We start from the raw sequence: 22,225 nt of genomic DNA, 5'->3' as shown, positions 1-22,225 counted from the left end.
AATCAATGGATTTACAGCAACTTCCAATCCACCCATCTTCTTAGCTTTATCTGGGCTGCGGAAGTGATAGGGCAAGAGGGACAGGGTACATCCTGGACAGGTCGCCAGTCAATCATACAGAGACAAACAATCATTTGCACTTTAACACCTTTGGGCAATTTAGAATAACCAGTTACCCTTACAACTGCATGACTTTTAACTGTGGATGAAACCAGAGTACGCAGAGTCAAAGGAGCTTGCAAAGAAGAGAGAGAAAACCCACTGCAAACTTCGCCACATTGTGGATTTGAACCCAGGATCTTCTTGCTCTGAGGCAACAGCACGAACCACCATGGCATTAATCTGTCAATACAGACTTAACAAAAGTAGGAAAGCTATGCTTGATGATGCTTTATGTTGTTGTTCTTGACAAGTTAAACCATAAGAAATAGTAACAGCATACACGTGGTGTGGTTGTCTTCCTCTTGTAACCCCACTGATTTTCCTGTGGTTTGACATCTAATGTGATCTTGTGAATTTCGTGAGTCGACCCCCAAAATGAAATTGGGTGGTTGTTACATGCATAAGATCCAAACTTGTAATTTGAACTAAATAATTCCATGTTTCTATGGTGAACGTAATTAAATCATGTAGCATCTGCATGAAATTCAGCAACTTAATTTGTTCTTGTTGAGATGACATCATACAATCTAGTAAGATCTAGTAAGAGCGGTTAGTTGCCTGGATCCAGCCACTCTTACTAGATTGTATGATGTCATCTCAACAAGAACAAATTAAGTTGCTGAATTTCATGCAGATGCTACATGATTTAATTACGTTCACCATAGAAACATGGAATTATTTAGTTCAAATTACAAGTTTGGATCTTATGCATGTAACAACCACCCAATTTCATTTTTTTGAGTGTATAAATAAAAGCCTGATAGTTCCACAGGGTTCTGTGCTAGGACCAGTTCTATTTATATTATACACGCTTCATTAGGCACTTTTATTAGAAGGCATAGCATACATTTTCATTGCATAGCATACATCATTCATGCCGATGATACCCAACTTTATCCAGCCGTGGAGTCATGTAACACACCAATTAGTTTAACTACAGGATGGTCTTAAAGACATAAAGACCTAGATGATCTCTAATTTCTTGCCTCTAAATTAGGATAAAACTGAGGTTACTGTACTCAGCCCAAAAAAAACTAGGAAACAGGGCATCTTACCGGATGTTTACTCTGGATGGCACAACCTTTGCCTCCAGTGACACTGTGAGGAATCTTGGAGTTGTTTTTTAACAGGGTATGTCCTCCAATCTACAAATTAAATAGGCAGTAGAAAGAGTTTAGCATTAACCTAGCATTTTCCTTTTTGATGAAACTTATAGTTAGGGCTGGATCAGGTGACCCACCTCACTCATCTCTTTTCACCTCTTATACATCACTCTGCCTTTAATCATTAGTTATTATTAATCTTCCACAGTGTGTCTTTTATCCTGTCTCCCTCCTCACTGTCAACTGGTAGCAACCAGCAGATGGCTGCCCCTCCCTGAGCCTGGATCTACCAGAGGTTTCTTCCTGTTAAAAGGAAGTTTTACCTTCACACTGTGACCAAGTGGTTACTCGGCAGGGGTCGTCTCATTGTTGGTGTTTTCCTCTGTATTATTGTAAGGTCTTTACCTTACCAAATAAACCTTGACGTGACTGTTGTTGTGATCAAATTGAATTGAATTGTCACTGATATGAACGAATGGCACTTTTTCAGTTTTTATTATTTAATCCATTTTAGATGTATTTTACTTTGTGTTGTTAACAGAAAGTGAGATTCTGTAATCACAAGTGAAAAACTTGTGGCACGTTATTGATAATTAGCTGATAATTTGTTTGTTGCTAACTCATATCAGTGCTACGTACAGTGCAGTGTTAATATGCGGATCACTCCACACTGAAACTCATCTTAAAGAAAGTTCTCTTTGCTGCTGCGCTTTTGGGAGCTGCTACTTCACATAAATCGAGTTTCCCTGATGACCAGAACTGACAGCATAATCAATGTGACAGTTCCTTTGCTTCATGTTAACAAATCACGCCAAACGGTGGATGATTCCTCTGCATTTTCAGCACTGACATACTCAGTAACTTTTTTGCATGTTTTTTCTTAGCCTTTCTCATTCTCCTACTTACATTTTATATGTATATTTACAGAAGCTGTGAGAAAGTATTATAATATGCAGATGTGGGATAACATTTGACAATGATTGTCGCAGCACCAGACATAGTTTGAGTGACAGATGATATCTGGGAAGTGCAAGTATATCATTAAAATGAATGATGTCACTCCTTGCAGGCATCTCCCTTTATCACCCCATACATACAAAAGGCAGATATTGATTTAAACCTGTCAGACCCGGGCCTGAGCAGCATTTGGCATTAAGGTGGGAATTAGATGTCATCTTAAAGAGATCTTGAAGGACTTGAAGGCTTGAAGATATTGCAGTGATGTCAGCTACAGCTGTGACAGTAGTGACAAAGACATTCAAACATCCAAATATCTCATTTTTTTCCTTTATCCTCTTTTTAAAGAATTATCTCAAAATATCAGTATTTCTGTCACCACCATCAGTATTGTGATGTGTTTACTAGCCTACTTGGAGCACAATCTGGCAGTAGCCCAGCCAATCTGCCCCAACCAACCTCGGGGCATAATCGTTAGCCTATCACCAGTGACCGTGGCAGGACCGTTAATGACAAACTGCAGTGCCACAGGCAGCAGTCGGGGGGTCATCACTATCGCTGGTCACGCTTTTGAAGCCATGGTTACACAACCTGTCAGCTCAGAGTGGTACATTCTGTCCTGCATCCTACATTGGCTGTATGTACGTGGGTATGTGTGTGAACTAATTTGATCTCTACAGCCACTAAAAGCAAGAGCACAGTGTTCCCAGTCATTCAGGGTAGCATCCTTTGCTTTTTATATATTTAAAATATTTTGCCCTTTTGCTTTTGTCATAACTATATGTTCTGAAGATGAGGATGCTTTCACAATATAATATTACAACTACCCACTATTTCCACAGTTACACTTGTAGGCAGATTTTTCAAGGTACTTGGCAGAGAATTTATTCTGAGCTAGACTATCTCAGAGTTTTCTGTGACTTCATGTTAATCCAGACCGGCTCGATGATATTGAGATATAGGCATAACATTTGGTGCAGGACTCCATGTTCTTCTTTTAGCTAAAGATAGTTCTTTGTGACTCTCTGTGTCAGGATTTTCGGGTTTATTGTGATGCTGCTAAAGAAATTTGGGAGCGATCTGATGCCTCCGTGACATTTATGCATTGTGTGATGGATAAAAAACATAAACGTGCATATTTGTCAAAGTTTTTAAATAGAAGTTGCTCACTGGAGAAGAGCCAGAGGTTAAATTGGCACATTGGGACAAATACTGTACTTCATTGAGCAATGGCCATGGCAGCGTATTGAGATGAGAGTGAAAACTTCAGATTAGATTTTGAAATTGAAATCTATGTTTGCTAATCAAAAGTGCGGGCCTTTACACAATAGCTCGACTTGTGTACAGTGCATACCGCAGATGCCTGCAGAAGTAGTACCCGATCAGTCACTCCAGCTGTTTTGATGTGTGGCACAGAGGCCTCCCTGTCCCCCCCTGCACCGGGCTGGTATGTGCAGCCTTTGAGATAGCCGGCTGTGGGAAAGACCTCCTCGCTGCCCTGCCCCCCACCGCTCCACAGCACCATTTGTGAGCTCTTCAATGAAACATGAAAGATATCTCACCAGCAGCTCTGCTTGCTGTCACCCAGGAAGCTTGTCGCCACACGCCAACAACTTCAAGGCCACTTTACAAACAGAGAGCACCAGAGGGAGGCATGATGCTACAGTTTAGCCTCAAATAACAAATCTGATTTAAATTGTTCGACTTTGAGTTTTTTTGTTTTGTTTTTGTACAGTGTGGAGGGGAACTTAATTTAGTTTTGTTACAGTAATGTCCCAGGAATCCATGAGAACGTTAAAGTTGTTCATTTTATTTATAGTTATAAAAGTCACTAAAAGTAAGAAGAGTTACTGTAATCCTCAAAATGATTTTTGTGTGGTAGCAAGTTGTCAGGGTATCACAACTTGTTTTCAAGCACTTTTGTGTCCAGGTGTACAGAGACTGAAAAGGATGTGATGAAAAGAAAACCGTCACAGTGTCAGTGTGCAATGTTTTCTGAGATTGAAGAAGATATATATTACATCTGGAATATCTGGAATTACTTATTGCAGAAGGGGATCGCTATTGTTTCACACTTGCATCTATTTCTTTAATTGCTATGACACAGACACTGTTATAAGACCTCAGCTTTCAGTGACCTCCAGCCCTCTGCATTGCTTAATGTTGGTGGTGTGGGCAGGGAATGGTGTGAGCAGTACAAAAGGAAGCAAAAGTGCAGCAACACAGCCTTGATTTCCCCCTTTCCCTTCTTCTCCAGTGATCGTACATCAAGCGCTTCATTCATTCAATCTGCCGTCCTTCAGCATAATTAACAATATGCCAAATTCGATTTCAGGGCAGTACTACTTCATTTTTCTTTTATCTTGTCACACTCGATTCTACGTTGACTTGTCGTCCTGTCTTTGGGTACAAAGTTACTTTACATTACAAATTATTTGTAATATTTGTATATAGTAATATTAATGAGCCTGACTGTTTTTTGGAGATGGTAAACTAAGCATCCCTACACTTGCTTAACTCCTTAGCCAAAAAACATAATTTCTTCAAGGTACTGGGTCTACCCTGACTTACTTTTTCAGTGACTACCCACATCTTGTGGCTATAGATGATGATAGGAACGTGGTCATGTATTAACCTCTTCAGATTAGAGAGTCAGTTTTAAAAGTACCGAGTGTGTCAGAATCGGATTTTATTAAAGCGGTGCTTAGCACTGTTTCCTCACAGCAAGAGGGCCCTGGGCTCAAGTATAGTCTGGGGTCTTTTTCGGTTTAGGTTCCATGTCTGTGTTCCACATGTCTGGGGGTTCTTTCCTGGTACTCTGGCTTTCTCCCACATTCTTAGCAACACACATGGCGTTTGGTTAATTGGTGATTCTATATCTACTGTAGGTGTGAATAGTTGTCTGTCTTTATGTGTGAGTACTGTGAAAGTTTAAAGCCTGTCCAGGGTGTACCCCTCCTCTTGCCCCATGACAGCTGGGATAAGCCTCGCCCTCCCCCACAACCCTGAACTGGATGAGCAGAAGAAAACAGACAGATGGATTTTGCTGTAAGAGTTTTGTAAGTGGATTCTTTTTTGTTTGCCACATTGAAATTCCTTCTGCTGCAACAGCTGAATTAGTCTGACTGCAGCTGGCATCCACTGTGAAGTCACACGCTTTACTGGATTTATCTTTTTTTTGTAAAACAAGAGAATAATGAAGAAAACTGGATCAACACCAACAGCTTTGACTCCACAAAGACCGTATGCAGTCACTGTCATCCCCCTGATATGCTCTTTTGGGCCTCCCTAAGTTGACGTTTTGTATTTTCTGATGTTTCATACATTACTTATTTAGACAGGCAGGCTCTGGGGTGGAGGAGTCAGGCTATGCATGTTAACAGCACAAATCCAGAGATTCATGTGGGCGTCAAATCGACTGACTAATGGTTCCGCTGCACTAAGTCAGTTTCTCCTATCAAAATACTCGTGCAGCTTTTGAACTGTTAGCTGTCCACGAACTCATAGCACACAAACATTAGAGGTACATGACTGCATGAGCTAGTTATTAAAAAGCTGTATTAAGACGGGACAATAGAGGCTACGTGATCACTCATTTCCAACTTAAAGAACCAAGCCAGTGCCGACTGCACAAAAGCAGAAGTTATGTGATATGTATTTAAGGTTTGAATTTTGCATTGTAAGCAAGTAGATAATCCAGACCACACTTTGTGGTGCACGTGTTTATTTCTGCACAAAGCTGGCCGGCTAAGCTGTAATCACTGTTAGTGAAAGGGATATCTTGATACTATTATTCCTCTTCATTGTTCCCATATGTCTTCTTCAGCATTTACCTGACAGCCTACTTTTAAAAGGGTTTCCAGCAGCACGTACGTACAGGATTCCCTCGTAGCCCTGAGAATATGACCACAATTATATTGCTCATTTTTGTTTAGTATGCAAATTTGCTCCCTCAAACACTGTCCTTATTTACCCTGATGTTCAAAAAGTTTCTCTCTCTCTCTACTCCAAAATTTGCAGCTTCCTTGACTGCCTCAGGAGAAAAAGGGAGAGGTTAAATTGGCAATGCGTTTTAGGCCACGTTACTTCCACTGAGTCATTCCCTGGATGTCCTTAAGGGCTATATAGACCAGATTTAGGTTCAGCTGAGTCCTGTATCGATTTCAGTCTCAGCCTGCATAATGGAAGAGATGACTCTGAATGCTTTTGTGCCTTTCAAGGAATCCAGCACAATTTTTCTTTATTACTATTTTTTTTAATCACATGTGGGAATTGAACTTCACAGTCCAGTGCATTGCACTGAGGCTTCTCCTTCAAAGTAAAATGGGCAAACTGGGGCACTCGTCATAGGGCAGTTAAAGGCTTTTGCAGGGAAGTCGGCTTTGACTGGGTTTTGTTTTTATTTGTTTATGTTGCTTACCTTTATGGCCAGATGTTTCTGGTTGTCTGTGGTGTTTCCCATCAGTCGTAGCAGACCGTGAGTCAGTATGACCTACTGCTTAACACCGAACTCTCAGGAGGCAGATATGTTCTCATTCATTCAGGAAAGATTCAGACAAAGTCCACTGAGCATATACTCTTCCCGTGGTGCTGTTCCATTACAGCAGGGATTTGGGTACTTATAAGTGAGGTAATTGGTGTAAATTAAGTAAAGCATTGCACTCAATTAGGCTCACATAAATATTGGACTGCTTTTGCTGTTGACTTCATTCAACAAACACTGTTGGTGGTGACCTGACATGCAAGTTATTGGCTTCAAAAATTTCAAGAAAATCTCCTGCTAACGGACTCTGAAAAAACACCTAGTGCAAACTTCCATTATTTCTGTGAGTTTTAAGCATGGCTGCTATTTATAGAGCCCTACCTGGAAGCCTTGTTCTGACCACTTGCATGTAAACTGTGCAATTTCAGGAGTTCAGGAAGAAAATATTGACTTTGTGTCAAACTTACCAGAGCTTCATTTCGTGAGTCATTTTGTAATGAGTTACAAACGAAACACGTAATACATAGCACTTCAAGCGTGGAGGAAGAACATCATTTTCTTTCTTTCTTTCTTTTTTTGGATAGGGCTGAGATTCTGTGAATTCGTCACTCAAAGTCAGATTTTTACCGTAATGTTAACTGTAATGCCCCGAGGGAGCGTGTCCTTTAAAAACCATGTGAAATGTGGTGTGCGCCTTTGTGCCATTGTGCTTCAGCAGACCGAGGAGGCAGGAGTGGGTTTTTTTTGTGACATCTAGACAATCTTTTTATGCCACCACCTTTACTGCCCAGATTGGGCTCTCTGTGACTTTGTCCTCTTCCCCCAAAATGAAATTCAAGTTGGCAGTGGGGTCACGCTTTTGCAAAGGAAATGAGACCACAAGTGTTCATATTATCTAAAAATGGCCTTGAAAGAGGTAAAGTTTTTGATTTTTATGATTGTGGAAACTTTGAGATGACTGATGTGGACAGGAAGCATAAGGGGTGACTCACTGTTGTTAAGATGATTTGACAAATCTCTCTATTTTTTGAGCCACCATCACTGCTTCAGCATGACTAGAACATGCGTGGGCATACTCAGGTCTACAGGTACAAATGCTATTTGTTTGCACTTATTAAAAAAATAAATACAAGCTATTTATATTGACTTCCCGATAGGGGATGATTCACCTTTCAGTTCGTCTCTGAAGTCATTTCAACTTTCAATAGCAATTCTTTTTTTTTACAAACTATTTGAAGTTCAATGCAATAAATGTGGGGCTAATTAACTATATCCGAGGAAGACTCTTAAATGAATAACTAGTTGTACTCAGTGACACATGCAATTTTGTATATATTTACATTTTTATATTAAGCTTAAAGTAATTAAAATGATTTACATTTTAAACATCTGGAAGCTCGTTTTGGCTGCTCACTTATTTGCATGGTGTTGCCAAATGAGATGATCTGAGTATTTGAGACTGAAGAGGATGGATGATATGTTATAATATAACTCTTAAAAAGTCAATTCTGCTTCTCTAAAAGGGTACTTTCGTTACTTTCAGTAGTATTGTAACTGTAAAAAATGCTGGAATTAAAGGAGCAGAGCCTGCTATGTTCTGGGAAAAATGCTTGTTCTTACATTTCCCACAATCCAAAGTCAGTAATTCTCAATAATTTCATTAAATGCTTTATTTCCTAGTAAAAGTCCTTGATGACCTTGATGTCATCGTAATGTCATCAGGATTTTTTAAAGCTCCCTCCAGAACCAATGAGGACACTATTCAGCTGATTTTACAGGCTGATTTGGTTTCCGCTTAATTTTTTTTTTATTGCTCTGATTATGCCTGAAAATAAGTACGGTCTTAATATTTTTACCCAAGTGACACAACCGAATTCTTTTTCAGCCACTTCTCCAAACCCAGAGTTGAGCCCTGGTCTTTCATTATAACAGCTGCGCATCTAGCAGCCATCAGAAACCATGCTGAAAAAGTGGAAGTCCATGTGTTTGTGTGGTCACAAAGGACAAGAAGAGAAAAAAAAATCTTGGCACGCCATATCGCCTGTTCATTAATATTTTGTGCGTTTCTGTGGTAGGTGGCTGCCAGAGCCGGAGTTTATGACATCCTCAACCAGCTGGGCTTCTCTGAGTTTGAAAACCCGAGGGACACGCCACTGGCCAGGCTGCGCTGCCGCTGGCAACAGCAAAACATTCTGTCACTTCCTTTCCGCGGGGAGTTCATCTGAGAGGGGATCACTGTGAATACGCCAAAACAGTACTGTGCTTTTCAGAATAAAAGACATTTCCAATAACATAGTTATGCCTTCTGTATTTACCCTTATTTTCTGTATATCTTCACAACACCTGTTGTTTAATGTTACTGCTTTTTTCCTTTTTTTCTCACTTGTGATGTTAACAGTTTTTAGCTTTAAATCTCAGCAAGATTCTGCTTCTGTATTGGAAGTTGTGCCTTTACATCAGTGAATTTATTAATGTACTAATTTGTACATGTTTAGGTTATTTTTTTCTTAAAATCCCAGTAAAATTATGCTCACTTGCGACAGCTCTTTGAAACTTCAGCCGGAACTAGAGTTACAGTAAATGTTGTTATGGAGGAGGAGATCAGAAAATTCCAACAATTTATGTCACTGTGCATCTGTTCCACTTTTTCAGAAGAGTCCCTATGTACATATGGAAGCTGTCAGTATTTAAATAACTGTGCTGTTGAGTTTTCCAAACGTTATTTGATAAGAGGATTTTGAGCGTTGCAAAGATGCTAAAATATGACAGCACTTATATGTTCCTCTGTTGTACCTGATTTTTGTTTTTGTTTTTTTACGTTTGATTATATCTGTCATGATACAGGTACTAACATTTTTATGTGTTACATTTGACTCTGAAGCGCTCTGTGTTTTTTTTTGTTTTTAAACTTTGTTTAAAGCTATAAAATTACTTCTGTCATGTGATGTGATTCTGCATTCTTCCTTCTTGTCAAAACATGGTCCACATACATATTACCAATAATGCAAATTCGCCTTCCTACACAGCCTCAAGCTGCTCACCTGCAGCTTGATGCAATAGAAGTCCGCAAAGCTTTAAAGCACCTTTGATGTGTACATTTGGAGGCGTTACTTTTATACCACCTTGGCTTGGGGAGCTTAAATTTATGGATGGAAACAGCATCTGCAGATATTTGGTGTGACTTGGATTTTTTTTTTTTTTAAATACACTTAGTGTTTATTGATGTGGATAAATACACCGTTCCATAACTGCAGCTGATGTTCATTTCTTCAGTGGAAGGAAACAGCTGCATGATTCACTGTTTAGAACAAGAGTTTAAAGTTGCATTGTCTTTCAAACATTTACATCATTGTTTTCTCTGAATGCATGACAACACCAGATCTGTAGAGTAACTTTAACCCTGCAGGATTTCTTTAAAGTCTTGACATGTTCTTTGTTTGAGCATGTTACCACTATATTATGAATCCTGCCTTAAAACCAGAAAGATAAGCAAAAATCAAAGGATCAAAAATTATCAATCGTTCCTCCAGATACCTGTCATTCTTGTTTGTTTCATTGTGGCATTGCATAATGAAAGTGCACCCTTCAAGTTATCAAAAACATTGCAGTGATTGAAAATGGGAAGAAATTTAAAATACACAGTTTGTGTTGGAACATCTAATACCCATCTTTGTGATTCTTGATTAAACACACAAATGTGGAGGTTGTATACTAAGAGATCCTGATATCTTAGCTAGGCTTTTAATTTAATTGTTTTTTTTTTCTTTTTTAACAGGCGCTCTTCACAGAGTAAATGTCTTTTATTTGCTGTATTTACCAATTATTTTCTTGTTTGGAAGCTAAAATAAATATTTCAGATAGATCTAACAGAGTTTCTGCTTTTGATATCTTTTTTTTTTTACGTGGAGAAACCTAAAACTTATCCATCTGCACCAAGGATTCGGATTTTTGTGTGTAGGAGGGTTTTATGATTTTATTTTGCACACTACTGTCCTCTGTGCCTTGTTTTATTGAAGCTTCTGAAGTCTCCTGCGATGGAGCCAAATGATTGTCTTCCCTCCTCGGTTTCCTTTCTTTTTTCCGCCTTATCTCAGCATCATCTTTTGCTGCAGATATGCACCGCTGAGAACCCTCTCGTATATCCGCGAGGCCTCTTTGTTTTGTGTCGGTGCCAACCTCGGAGAGCAGGACAGGTTATGAGCATCGAGCAGCGTGCATTTACCCAAAACAGATGATTCATTGTTGGGCTGAAATCTTAACATATTCCATACACAGTAATAAAGAGCTTAGGCAGATCAAAAGACTAATCTGAGTTGCGTTTTGATGTGGACAGGTAAGGTCTTAATTAAAAAAATATGGTCAGTCTTTCAACAATGGAGGCCTGTGTGAGGATTAAAAGCCACCAGCCGGCACATCAGTGAAGCACACTTGGCTTCGCTGGCCTGCTTTGAAAGTCTGATATCCCAGATCACTTCCCGTCTTGTAAGTGCATAGCAGGCTTATCTTCGGGACTACGGAAGTTGTTAGGACTTTATCACACCACAGCCTATCCTGAATTATTGTAAATGGAAACAAAGTGAGCCAGATTGAAAGGCTTCCTGTAGAGTTTGAGACTTTATGAGCTAATTCATCCCTCTTAGTGAGAGGGTTGGCAGGCCCTGAGGCACAGATAAATTCACCATAACACTTATTGTACACTTACTCTTTACCAATGGAGAAAAATTGGCAGATATGGAGAAGGTCTATTCAGTTGCAGCATGTGGCCAACTGGACTCCAGGTCAAGATAAGCCCAGGACATGAGGACCATGCTTGGATGATATAGCGGCCCCTCGCCTTTGAAATTCTTTCCAAACTCATTGAGATACTCCCCAATGTGAAACTCAAGCTAGTGGTTCAGAAGGATCCAGAAATTGCAGCAGACAAAGAGTGGCATTCAGAGGTGAGCAGCAAGAGGGGATGTAATGAACTTCATGTGAAAAGCTTCCCCCTGCAGATGAGAGAGCTGCTGAGGACAGGAGGCATCATGCCGGTGTAAGGGGTTCATGGGTGCATTGCCATCCTCTTTGATTGTTCTTGTGTGTATAAAGGCCGCCTTAAAAAACACCTCGGGAACTCAAGTCTCAAACCTCTCAGGGATTTGATCAATATTAATAAGATTGTTAAGACCTTGCTCTTAAATCTTCTCTGGCAAATACGTGTCTGAGCCTTCATTTACCGTGAGCAATAATACACAATCCCTGTTAGGTTATTACACACACTACTGATCCAGGTAAAGTATCAACTGGCATGATAAAAAGTACTGATTGGATTGATAGTGAGCTTTTAAATGCTTATTCCTATTCCCATTTGATCTTTTGGGATACATCCCCATGACTAAGGCTTTCTTATTTAGAGGTAGGGGTTCAAAGCATGGGTGATTTGTTGAATTGTTGAATGAGTTTAAGAAGACTACATGGAAATAAAAGTAATATAGTGGAGCCACTGGTAACACTCGTTATAGTAAAAGTCTCCATTAGGTTGCAGGGCATTCAGACGTAACCAAGACGACCTGCTGAAGTTCAAACTGAGCATCAGAAAAGGGAAGAAAGGTTATTTAAGTGACTTTGAGCATGGTATGGTTATTGGTGTCAGACAGGCTTGTGTGAATCTACTGGGATTTCCCACACAGCCAGCGTTTACAGAGAATTGTCTGGAAAGGAGAAAATAGCAAACGAGCATCGTTTTTTTGGGGTGAAATGCTTTATTGATGCTAGAGATCAGAGGGGAATGGTCAGACTGCTTCTAGCTAATAGTAAGACAACAAGTACCCCTGAATGAGGCATGTAGAAGATCGTCTCTGAATGCATGTTGAACCCTGTAGTAGATGGGCTACAAGAGCAGAAGACCATACTCGGCACTACTTCTGTCAGCTAGGAACAGGAAACTACGTTAAGGCTACAATTTGCACCAGCTCTCCAAAAGTGGACAATAGACATTTCGAACGTTTTACCAGGTTGGATGAGCCTCCGTTTCTGCTGTAAAATCCAGATGGTAGACTCAGAATATAGCGTTAATAAAATGAACGTTTGGATCCATCCTGCCTTGAATCAATAGTTGAGGCTACTGCTAGCAGTGCGATGCTGTGTGGGGATATTTTACAGTGCAAAAGTATTCGGCCCCCTTGAACTTTTCCACATTTTGTCACATTACAGCCGCAAACATAAATCAATTTTGGAATTCCACATGAAAGACCAATACAAAGTGGTGTACACGTGAGAAGTGGAACGAAAATCATACATGATTCCAAACATTTTTTACAAATAAATAACTGCAAAGTGGGGTGTGCGTAATTATTCAGCCCCCTTTGGTCTGAGTGCAGTCAGTTGCCCATAAACATTGCCTGATGAGTGCTAATGACTAAATAGAGTGCACCTGTGTGTAATCTAATGTCAGTAAAAAACAGCAGCTCTGTGACGGCCTCAGAGGTTGTCTAAGAGAATATTGGGAGCAACAACACCATGAAGTCCAAAGAACACACCAGACAGGTCAGGGATAAAGTTATTGAGAAATTTAAAGCAGGCTTAGGCTACGAAAAGATTTCCCAAGCCTTGAACATCCCACGGAGCACTGTTCAAGTGATCATTCAGAAATGGAAGGAGTATGGCACAACTGTAAACCTACCAAGACAAGGCCGTCCACCTAAACTCACAGGCCGAACATGGAGAGCGCTGATCAGAAATGCAGCCAAGAGGCCCATGGTGACTCTGGACGAGCTGCAGAGATCTACAGCTCAGGTGGGGGAATCTGTCCATAGGACAACTATTAGTCGTGCACTGCATAAAGTTGGCCTTTATGGAAGAGAGGCAAGAAGAAAGCCATTGTTAACAGAAAACCATAAGAAGTCCTGTTTGCAGTTTGCCACAAGCCATGTGGGGAACACAGCAAACATGTGGAAGAAGGTGCTCTGGTCAGATGAGACCAAAATGGAACTTTTTGGCCAAAATGCAAAACGGTATGTGTGGCAGGAAACTAACACTGCACATCACTCTGAACACACCATCCCCACTGTCAAATATGGTGGTGGCAGCATCATGCTCTGGGGGTGCTTCTCTTCAGCAGGGACAGGGAAGCTGGTCAGAGTTGATGGGAAGACGGATGGAGCCAAATACAGGAAGAAAATCTCTTGGAGTCTGCAAAAGACTTGAGACTGGGGCGGAGCTTCACCTTCCAGCAGGACAACGACCCTAAACATAAAGCCAGGGCAACAATGGAATGGTTTAAAACAAAACATATCCATGTGTTAGAATGGCCCAGTCAAAGTCCAGATCTAAATCCAATCAAGAATCTGTGGCAAGATCACAAACGCTGTCCATCTAATCTGACTGAGCTGGAGCTGTTTTGCAAAGAAGAATGGGCAAGAATTTCAGTCTCTAGATGTGCAAAGCTGGTAGAGACATAGCCTAAAAGACTGGCAGCTGTAATTGCAGCAAAAGGTGGTTCTACAAAGTATTGACTCAGGGGGCTGAATAATTACGCACACCCCACTTTGCAGTTATTTATTTGTAAAAAATGTTTGGAATCATGTATGATTTTCATTCCACTTCTCACATGTACACCACTTTGTATTGGTCTGTCATGTGGAATTCCAATAAAATTGATTCATGTTTGTGGCTGTAATGTGACAAAATGTGGAAAAGTTCAAGGGGGCCGAATACTTTTGCAAGCCAGTGTATATGAGGCACTGTGGTGTGAATAAGGCACGGCGGGACCACAGATCTGCATTTTGAGCCATCTTTATTCATTCTACATGCATCACACCACAACAACACTCTCAACCCTGCTTCCCCGTGATTTACCACCGCGGGCGGGATCTGCAGATGCCATGCAGGTGCGTCCGCACGGCACAACAGACCACGCCCCACCACAGACACTTTAAAACTGAAGATCAATCCCATTACCCACCTTAGCATTGTTGCTGACCATGTCTGTCCCTTTATATCAAGTGTTCTGATGGCTGCTTTCAGCAGGATAACACATGTAAAGCTCAAAACATTTAATAATAAAACAAATAGCCAATTAGTTTCAAGATCTGAATCTAATAGAGCACCTTTGGTATGTGGTACTATGGCAGATTTGCATCATCAATGTACACCTGGCAAATTTGCAGGAACTGTGTAGAGGAATATTTCCACTAAACTGTTGAATCTACGAAGACTTAAATGAGGTCTGAAAGCAAAAGGGAATCCAATCGATACTAGCAAAATGTACCTAACAAAGTGGGTGGCAAGTGTATTTATACTGCATAGTAATCAGTCAAACTACATTGCAAAGTTAGACCTTTATTTCAAACAATACCTGAATGTTAACTTAACAATGTGTATTTAATTTATACAAAGCTTGATTAGCTGATTCAAAGCTGAAACAGAATGCTCTATTTGTTGTGATGCCAAGGAACACAAACAGCGCTGCAGTCATAACTCATCCCATGTGTCATTGTATTTTTGTCCTCTGTTTTAGGCTCAGCTGTGCAACATCAGTCAAATAAGCTTAAGCTGTTAAGCCAGTGAGTTAAAACTATGTTGGCACTTCGGGTGAACAAATAGAAGTTCACATAGCACCAGATTTAGCAGCTATTCTTCCAAGCTGTCTTCAGTTTAGTGATATGTTGTGTATGTTGGAGCATAATTCAAATGTTTGGCAACCTTTAAATATTGTATAAGCTAGTGATTCAATACAGTGAACTTTACATTCAATCACAGAATTTCATTCAATCTTTCTATAGTCAAAAAAAATACTTTTTATGAAACCAACCCTTGGTGTCAGATCAGCAACATTCTTTTGTTGATTTTTGCTTTATTGGATAACAGTCTTATCTATAGACTTGTGACTTAACTTAAACTTTCCCTCATGAACTTGAGATTTAAGACTTGCTCTGACAAACTTGGACTTTGTTGAAAAGATAACTCTGTTTCAGACATGAACAGGTCACAGCAATGTCACATCACTGCCACTGTCAGTGTCAGTGAGTCTCATTACACATGCAAGACTATCAGAAATGCACAGAAGGCTTCTCGGCACCTGGCAGCTGAGACTGACTCCAGCACCCCTGTGACACTAAGATTCATAAGGAGTTAAAGAGATGGATGGATGGAGTTCTAAACATGTTCTTCGGAGACCCAAGATGTAGATGTAAATGAACAGTAATTGAAAGGTAGAGGTAGATATGTTTTTGGTAATCTAAGGGTAGAAAGAGTAGTTTATCATTGTAGCAAATTCTTAAATGTGTTTTTTAGACTTATAAATTATGTATTAAAAAAGGATGAAGATCCCCTGGCGTCACTCATTTTTAGTTTTTTAAAACAGTAAGAGTGGAGAGCTGATGGGGGAGTGAGAAGCCAAGAACGTTGCACACTCATACAATAGGGAATGGTCAGTCGCCACAAGCATACCCTGCTTTATCATCTATTTTAGCATAAATGGGATTGTAATAAATGAGCAAAATAAATAAGACTTAAAACAAACACCTCAGACCCTAGAAAATCAGATAAGTGTTTAGAATTCAAATCAGCAGAAGGGCAGTTTTCTCACACACTTCTATAGAACTGGAATTTGCAACCGCCTACTTGCCATTTAAAAGAAGCCCTAATACCTAACCTGGACCCACAGCTAGAAAGAGGAAGTGTAGTGTAATTTTTGCATTCATTTCCCACAAAACTGAATGAAAAACAATAGTTTTTGAAATACAAAGAAACAGACAGGGTTGATTTAGTTCTGTTAGAGCTGCACAGGACTCCCAGATTAATCACATCTTTTAAAAAAAAGGTGAAGTGAAACTTGTGTGCTCATTTTTAACCATCCGAACACTTCAGACGCTGCTCTTCCCGCAAGCTGCCGGGCAGACTAGCAGCTGCTTTGCATCTCTCTGCATCTCAGAGATGAAAAGTCACATATTTTCTCAGCACGCTGGCATGGCTAGACCACATTACAGCACACATTGAGGCATCCACAATTCCACACTCTATACTGCAACTTTTCCCCTCTGCTGAAAACACAGTGTGGGAGAAGACGTTTGATTCTTTGCAGCTCCACCTGACAAAGTTAAACCAGGCACTGTAAAGAAATTATATGCGCCAGATTTTCGGCATGGTTTAGGCTTTGGAGCCCATCTATGTGAAATATGAGAGGGAAATCTGTCAGCTAATATCTTTTTTCTCTCCTTTTTTTCAGAAAAACTGACTCTTACATGTCTAATTGTACTTGAAAACCGAATTTGGAGACAAACCTATACCGAAGTTTTGATCTTACACTCCTGTTGTAAAGGACAGAGTGTTCTGTAGTAGAAAATTGTTCTGGTGTGTGGACTTAACCACAGACTGTAAGTGGAGCTATTCATTTTAGAGGGGAAAAACAAGACTTCTAATTGAATACTATGTTATATTGTGGAATGTCATTCTGGCTTTTGGAAACACATGAAAAAAATCCTCCAAACAGTATGGATGGAAAAACTGCATAAAATCTTCTCACAAGGCAGTTAATGGTTTCCATCTCTTAATGCTGCGGTTAGTTTCCATTGCTTATTAATGCACAAGTCTGGATCACCATCCAAAATCCTCTCATTGCTGCCCTGGGGGAATGACTGCTCTAAACCCACACCTGCTCTGCATTGACCATCCTGGTAGCTTAATTAGCCCAAAATTAAGGGCAGAGTACTCTTATCTGAGGCCCAGACGCAGTCGAGGAACTGGGGAGGAAAAAGAAGGTCCTGTCTAGACACTTCCCCCCCCTTTCTCAAAAAGTACCTGAAAGTCAGACTCATGTTAGCCCAGCCCCCTTCTCTTCCTTTGAGAAGGATTGCAGAGTTGTTGGTTCAGTCTCAGGCTGGTTGTCATGTCTGACTAAGTCTGGACTCCAGCAGACTGAGCCGTGGCCAACAAAATCCTGGTTGCCCGAGCAGATCCAGCATTTTATTAGGCTGTCATTCCACCGATGGAATCTGCTGCACAGTTTTCACACATCCTAAGCCTCAAATGATGGCTTTGGATTTGTTCCTTTTCTCCAAAATGGAACAATATGCTCGCAGTGACATCTGCAGGATTCGCCATGATTATTTAACTTTAAACGCAAACCACTTGAGGTCATTAAATCGGATCATGCAGTGTGTATTTTGTTGATACCAGAACATGGAAAATGTGCAGTTATATCAAATCGCTTATTATCCCTCTAGCCAATGATAGGCCTGAGTTTTCAAAAGGCACACCTGCACGTTACCCCAACATGTACTTTGACTCTACATTTAAAGGATCTTTGAAGGCAGATAAAAAACGAAGGTAGAATGTTACATATGGTAAAACCAGTTTTAATGTGCAATGTTTTCTTTATGTTAGTAAACAGGGTACATAAGGTAATTAACGTTATTTGCCTTGGCAAAAACTGAAGCTTCAGAACTTTGGTTGCATTTTATAGCTTTTGCTTGAAATAAACAAGAAACGACTGTAGCCGCGTTGAATTTCTTTTATCTCCGTTTTTTAGATTTAAATTCATTTTTCATGCCATGTTTCGACAGTTAAAGCGCCCCTTTTCATTCATGGACGTTATCCTAATGCGTTTTTTTTTTTTTTTTTTTGCGGACTCGTGTGTAAACACTTAGCAGTTATGACAAAGCTTCTGGTTGAGTTTGTCTTCAGAATGAGAACTTTTAGAAGTTTAAAAGTAGCGAGGCTAAATATGCGGTCGTCTAGGGCAGAGATGGCGCTCCCACTATTGGCTGGTTGTGGCTTCAAGTCGAGCAGTTGAGACTTACGCAGCCGAGCCATTGGTGCGTAATGGTGCACGACTGGACGGCAGATGTTTCACCACCGGGACACTCTGTCTCTGCACACATTATCTGAACCCTTCTGAGTTTTTTTTTTCTTCTTAGCGTAGGCGTGTGTTAACTTGGTCTCCTTGCGATTTAAAAGTTACCTAAGAAGAAAGAGAGAAAGAGGAAGGGGGAAAAAGTGGACAACCTCTTCAAACCGTCCCGGTTTTTACCGGGGAGTTGTCGTCATCAATACCACAGATGTCCCCCCCTTTGCTCCCTGAATGGATAGGGCAGTCTTGGTCTATGCAGCTCATTGCAGGCCAAAAGATTGGAAACAACTTGTGAGTATCCGTCAGTTTGGCGTCTAGAGGGAAACGCTCAGAAATGCCCGGCTGCTTCGCTGGAGCTCAACTCTGAGGACTTTTCTCCTGCATTTGTGCTTTTCCAGGAGGGAGAACTCTGCTCTCAGTTTGCAGCAAGAAGGAAAACTTAGCGCTGAAGTGGCAGCTCTCACATTATAGTCCTCGCTATGGATTGTATGTATTTATTGATGTGCTTTTCACTCAGTCAAGTATTTTTGGAGTGTATTTTCGCAGCAAAAGCGCATGGTGAGTTATCCATTCCGTTTCCCTTTATTTTTTACACATGTTTTTACGGTGCAGAGAGATGCACTGTAAAGTTTATAAAGTGGGGGGGAATAATGATAAAAATGAAGCCCTGCATCTATTGATGGGTCATACATTAAACCTGACAGCCTTGCTGTTCAATCAATGTAGGGTGTTGCTGTATTTCCACTGTGACTAGCCACTGTCAGCTATATATAGTTGTTTCATAAAGACAGTATTAATGCTAAGATAATTCATTATGTCATAATAAATATTATTTGTCTATATTTTCTCTTTTTTACTCAATCGTGCATGTGTAGTTTCTGTTTAAACTGCTTAGTTGTCATTTCCTTTGGAGCTTGCTTTGCATAGGTCACTACTGTCATTCTCACTTGACACTGTCTGTCTCATCAGAAAAAATCTCTGGAAAGTTAAGTGAATATGGTCTTATCGTGCCATTCAGCACAGACTCCCATGGCCGGTACATTTCTCATGTGGTCTCAGCTGGAATTGGAAGTAAAGGTGCTGCTGCTCCTGTTGTCGATGCTGTCTCAGGCTTTGGCAGCAGAAGAAGGGTGGCCCGCAGTGCCTCTGAGATGCCCTCAGTCACCTCAGCGTCGGCTCAGCACTTATTTTTCAATGTTACTGTGTTTGGGAAAGAACTGCACCTCCGCTTGAGGGCCAACAGGAGGCTGGTAGCCCCAGGGGCTTTTGTGGAATGGCAAGAGGACTTTAAGGAAAAGGCCAAGGAACGAATCCAAGGAGACTGTGTTTTCAGTGGAGATGTGACTGACATGCCAGATGCTTCTGTGGCTATCAGCAATTGTGATGGACTGGTAAGTACCACTACTGCAGGCGTGAAACAGTAGTATGATGCTTTCACTTCTTTGACACTGTGTCAGCCAGAATATGCTTTGACATGTATTTTTTCATATCCAGAAAGTCTCCCGGGGCACTTGTTCCACATAACATCATCACATTAGATAAAAATGGTTACATCATCTGAAATCCTTTGATGATGTTAAAAGGCTGCTGTCATCTTGCCAGCATGGATACTTAATAACAAGTTTGCATTGTATTAAAGAAATGTCAGCGTTATTTACAAAATGTCTCTCACAACATCTTTACAATGCAGCCCATCTGTATATATATTCCAAAACATCCCACCCACTAGGCTCTGTGTGGGCTAGTTTGAATGCTGTTTTGTTGTTGTTGTTGTTATTAGACTCATTTTCCCAGGCTAGATCAGACCAATTTGAAAAATTACAGAACAAACATCTCAAAAATTGATAAAGGATGAGCCTGATTGCATTTCTTTCTGCTGATGACCATCTGAGTGTTGATAACATAGACGTAACTTCATGTAGCAGGCTTTAGCCTAGCCTTTGAAAATGTCAAAATCAGTGAGCTTCAGGGATGTCTTCTTATTTTTGAATGTTGTTTTTATGCAGGGTTGACATGACAACATAACCTCTCATAAGCATAACATCAAAGGTCTGATAACTGAACAGCTGAACCAACCACAGGACATTATAATGATGCCTTGGTCAAACTTTTCCATAGTGTAGTGGAAAAAGTGTGAGTGTTTTAAACCTTTGGTAAGTTGGTAAAGTTGTTAGGCAGTTCTTAAGACTCGTATTGTATTTTTTATTTAGTGGTAGTGTAGTTTTAACATAATGTAATTACATTTTCTGTAAAATGGTTGAAAAAAAAGTTATAGTTAGTTGTTACACAGCACAGTTGGACTTTATGAGAGTAAGTGTACAGGAAGCTAGTTCAGAGGAAGCTGTAAAGACAAATTTGAATCAAGAGAGAACTAAAGTACAAGGGGTCTGTTTACTTCCTATTAAAGCCACTAATCCATCTTGCTACCCATTTTGTTAATATCCAGTACAGGTTCATGGGGTACTAGAGCTTCTCCCAGCTGTCCCTGGTACACCCTATTAACAGTCACTGTAGCACAAATGACTGTAATTAACTTGAAGAGTTGAGGTGATGCTCCATAGGTAGCAGTGAATGGATCTGTACAGCATACAACATTATTTACTCCTATTCTTGTTTTTGCACATGTAGCAGTGCCGTTGTTTTTATAGGTTAGGGTTCTTGCTCATAAAATGTTAGCATTCTAATAATGGTTTACCGCTTATTTACTGTGTAAAACAATGTAAAAATTGATTGATCTCCTTCCAGGATTGAACTGGGGATCTTTTCCCCATTGGTCTTATTGTGCCATTTGATCTGTAAATGACTACGCTGTAGAATCCAGATTAAAAATCGCCAGATTTTATTTTTCAACCAAGTAAAAGTGCATTTTCCCTTCAATATTCCAACATATACTGTATATTTTGTTAAATATACTTTAATCTAACTTTAATATTTGTGACTGAACATGCTTTTACTCATGCAGTATACTTTTATAGGGCATAGGACATGTGGGAAATCTCTTGTTTTATTTAATGCTTTGACTTAATTATAAACCAGCCACATGTGACAGTTTGAGATAATAAAGCTAATTTTTAACTTAGCAATTAAGTCTCCTGTGTTCCAATGACTCCTTTTAATATGTAGGCGTAGGAGCCAGGTGAGATGGTATAGGCCATCCAATTAGAACGAAAAAATTCAGCTTATATACTTGAAAGAATTACACTTACTAAAAACAGTCATAAATATTCAGAATGTCTCCTTCATCTCAGTCTTGTGCACACCTATTTCAGTGAAGTGTTGCCCAATATTACATATCTCCAAAGTGTATTAATGCCTCTTAGAGCTCGCGAGAACTACATTTAGGCGGTAATTCTCAGTGGGCATCCATGCTTTACATTGCTGTAGTTGTTTAGTTTATTAACAGTATGAAATTGTGGCTTAGTGTAGCTTTCGTGAGTGAGAGTTAATTAGCTGCAACTTATACAGGTGACAGTTAATGGTGGCTTAATATTTGAAACATGCAATTTGAATATTTTTGTACTTTGCTAATAAAAAAATTAGGGAGTATAAATTAAAAGTGTTTAAGTAAGGCTTGGTTGAGCTTTTTTGACCACTTTGCCAGATCCTAAAAGTCAGGTCCTAAAAGGAAACAGCTTCTGGACCCCATCACCAAAAAAGTTGAACAATGAAACTGGTATAAAACATTCTTAG

General features: G+C 40.0%; 2 protein-coding genes across 7 annotated transcripts in view; both read left to right on the top strand.

The window, feature by feature from the left end:
- pald1a (phosphatase domain containing paladin 1a) overlaps positions 1-10,468 on the top strand; it is a 56,879-nt gene extending 46,411 nt beyond the window's left edge. For all 5 annotated transcript variants that reach the window (XM_005919575.3, XM_005919577.3, XM_005919576.3 and 2 more), the window contains exon 20: positions 8,781-10,468. In XM_005919575.3, coding sequence (XP_005919637.1) covers positions 8,781-8,930 — 150 coding nt within the window. In that variant the 3' untranslated portion in view covers positions 8,931-10,468. The remainder of the gene's footprint in view (positions 1-8,780) is intronic.
- Positions 10,469-18,450: 7,982 nt separating this feature from the next.
- Positions 18,451-22,225, top strand: part of LOC102308660 (A disintegrin and metalloproteinase with thrombospondin motifs 14) — a 57,059-nt gene continuing 53,284 nt past the window's right edge. Inside the window, exons 1-3 of one of the 2 annotated variants that reach the window (XM_042219734.1) lie at positions 18,452-18,826; positions 18,934-19,093; positions 19,505-19,926. In XM_042219734.1, coding sequence (XP_042075668.1) covers positions 19,015-19,093; positions 19,505-19,926 — 501 coding nt within the window. In that variant the 5' untranslated portion in view covers positions 18,452-18,826; positions 18,934-19,014. Of the gene's footprint in view, positions 19,094-19,504; positions 19,927-22,225 lie in introns of both variants that reach the window. The other variant, XM_005919580.3, reaches the window with a different exon arrangement.

This window comes from Haplochromis burtoni, unplaced genomic scaffold, assembly GCF_018398535.1.
Source record: "Haplochromis burtoni strain Fernald_Lab_line unplaced genomic scaffold, NCSU_Asbu1 Contig_37, whole genome shotgun sequence".
Classification (NCBI taxonomy): Eukaryota; Metazoa; Chordata; class Actinopteri; order Cichliformes; family Cichlidae; genus Haplochromis; species Haplochromis burtoni.
The sequence above is the reverse complement of the archived record's forward strand: the minus strand, read 5'-3'. Positions and strand labels throughout refer to the sequence as shown.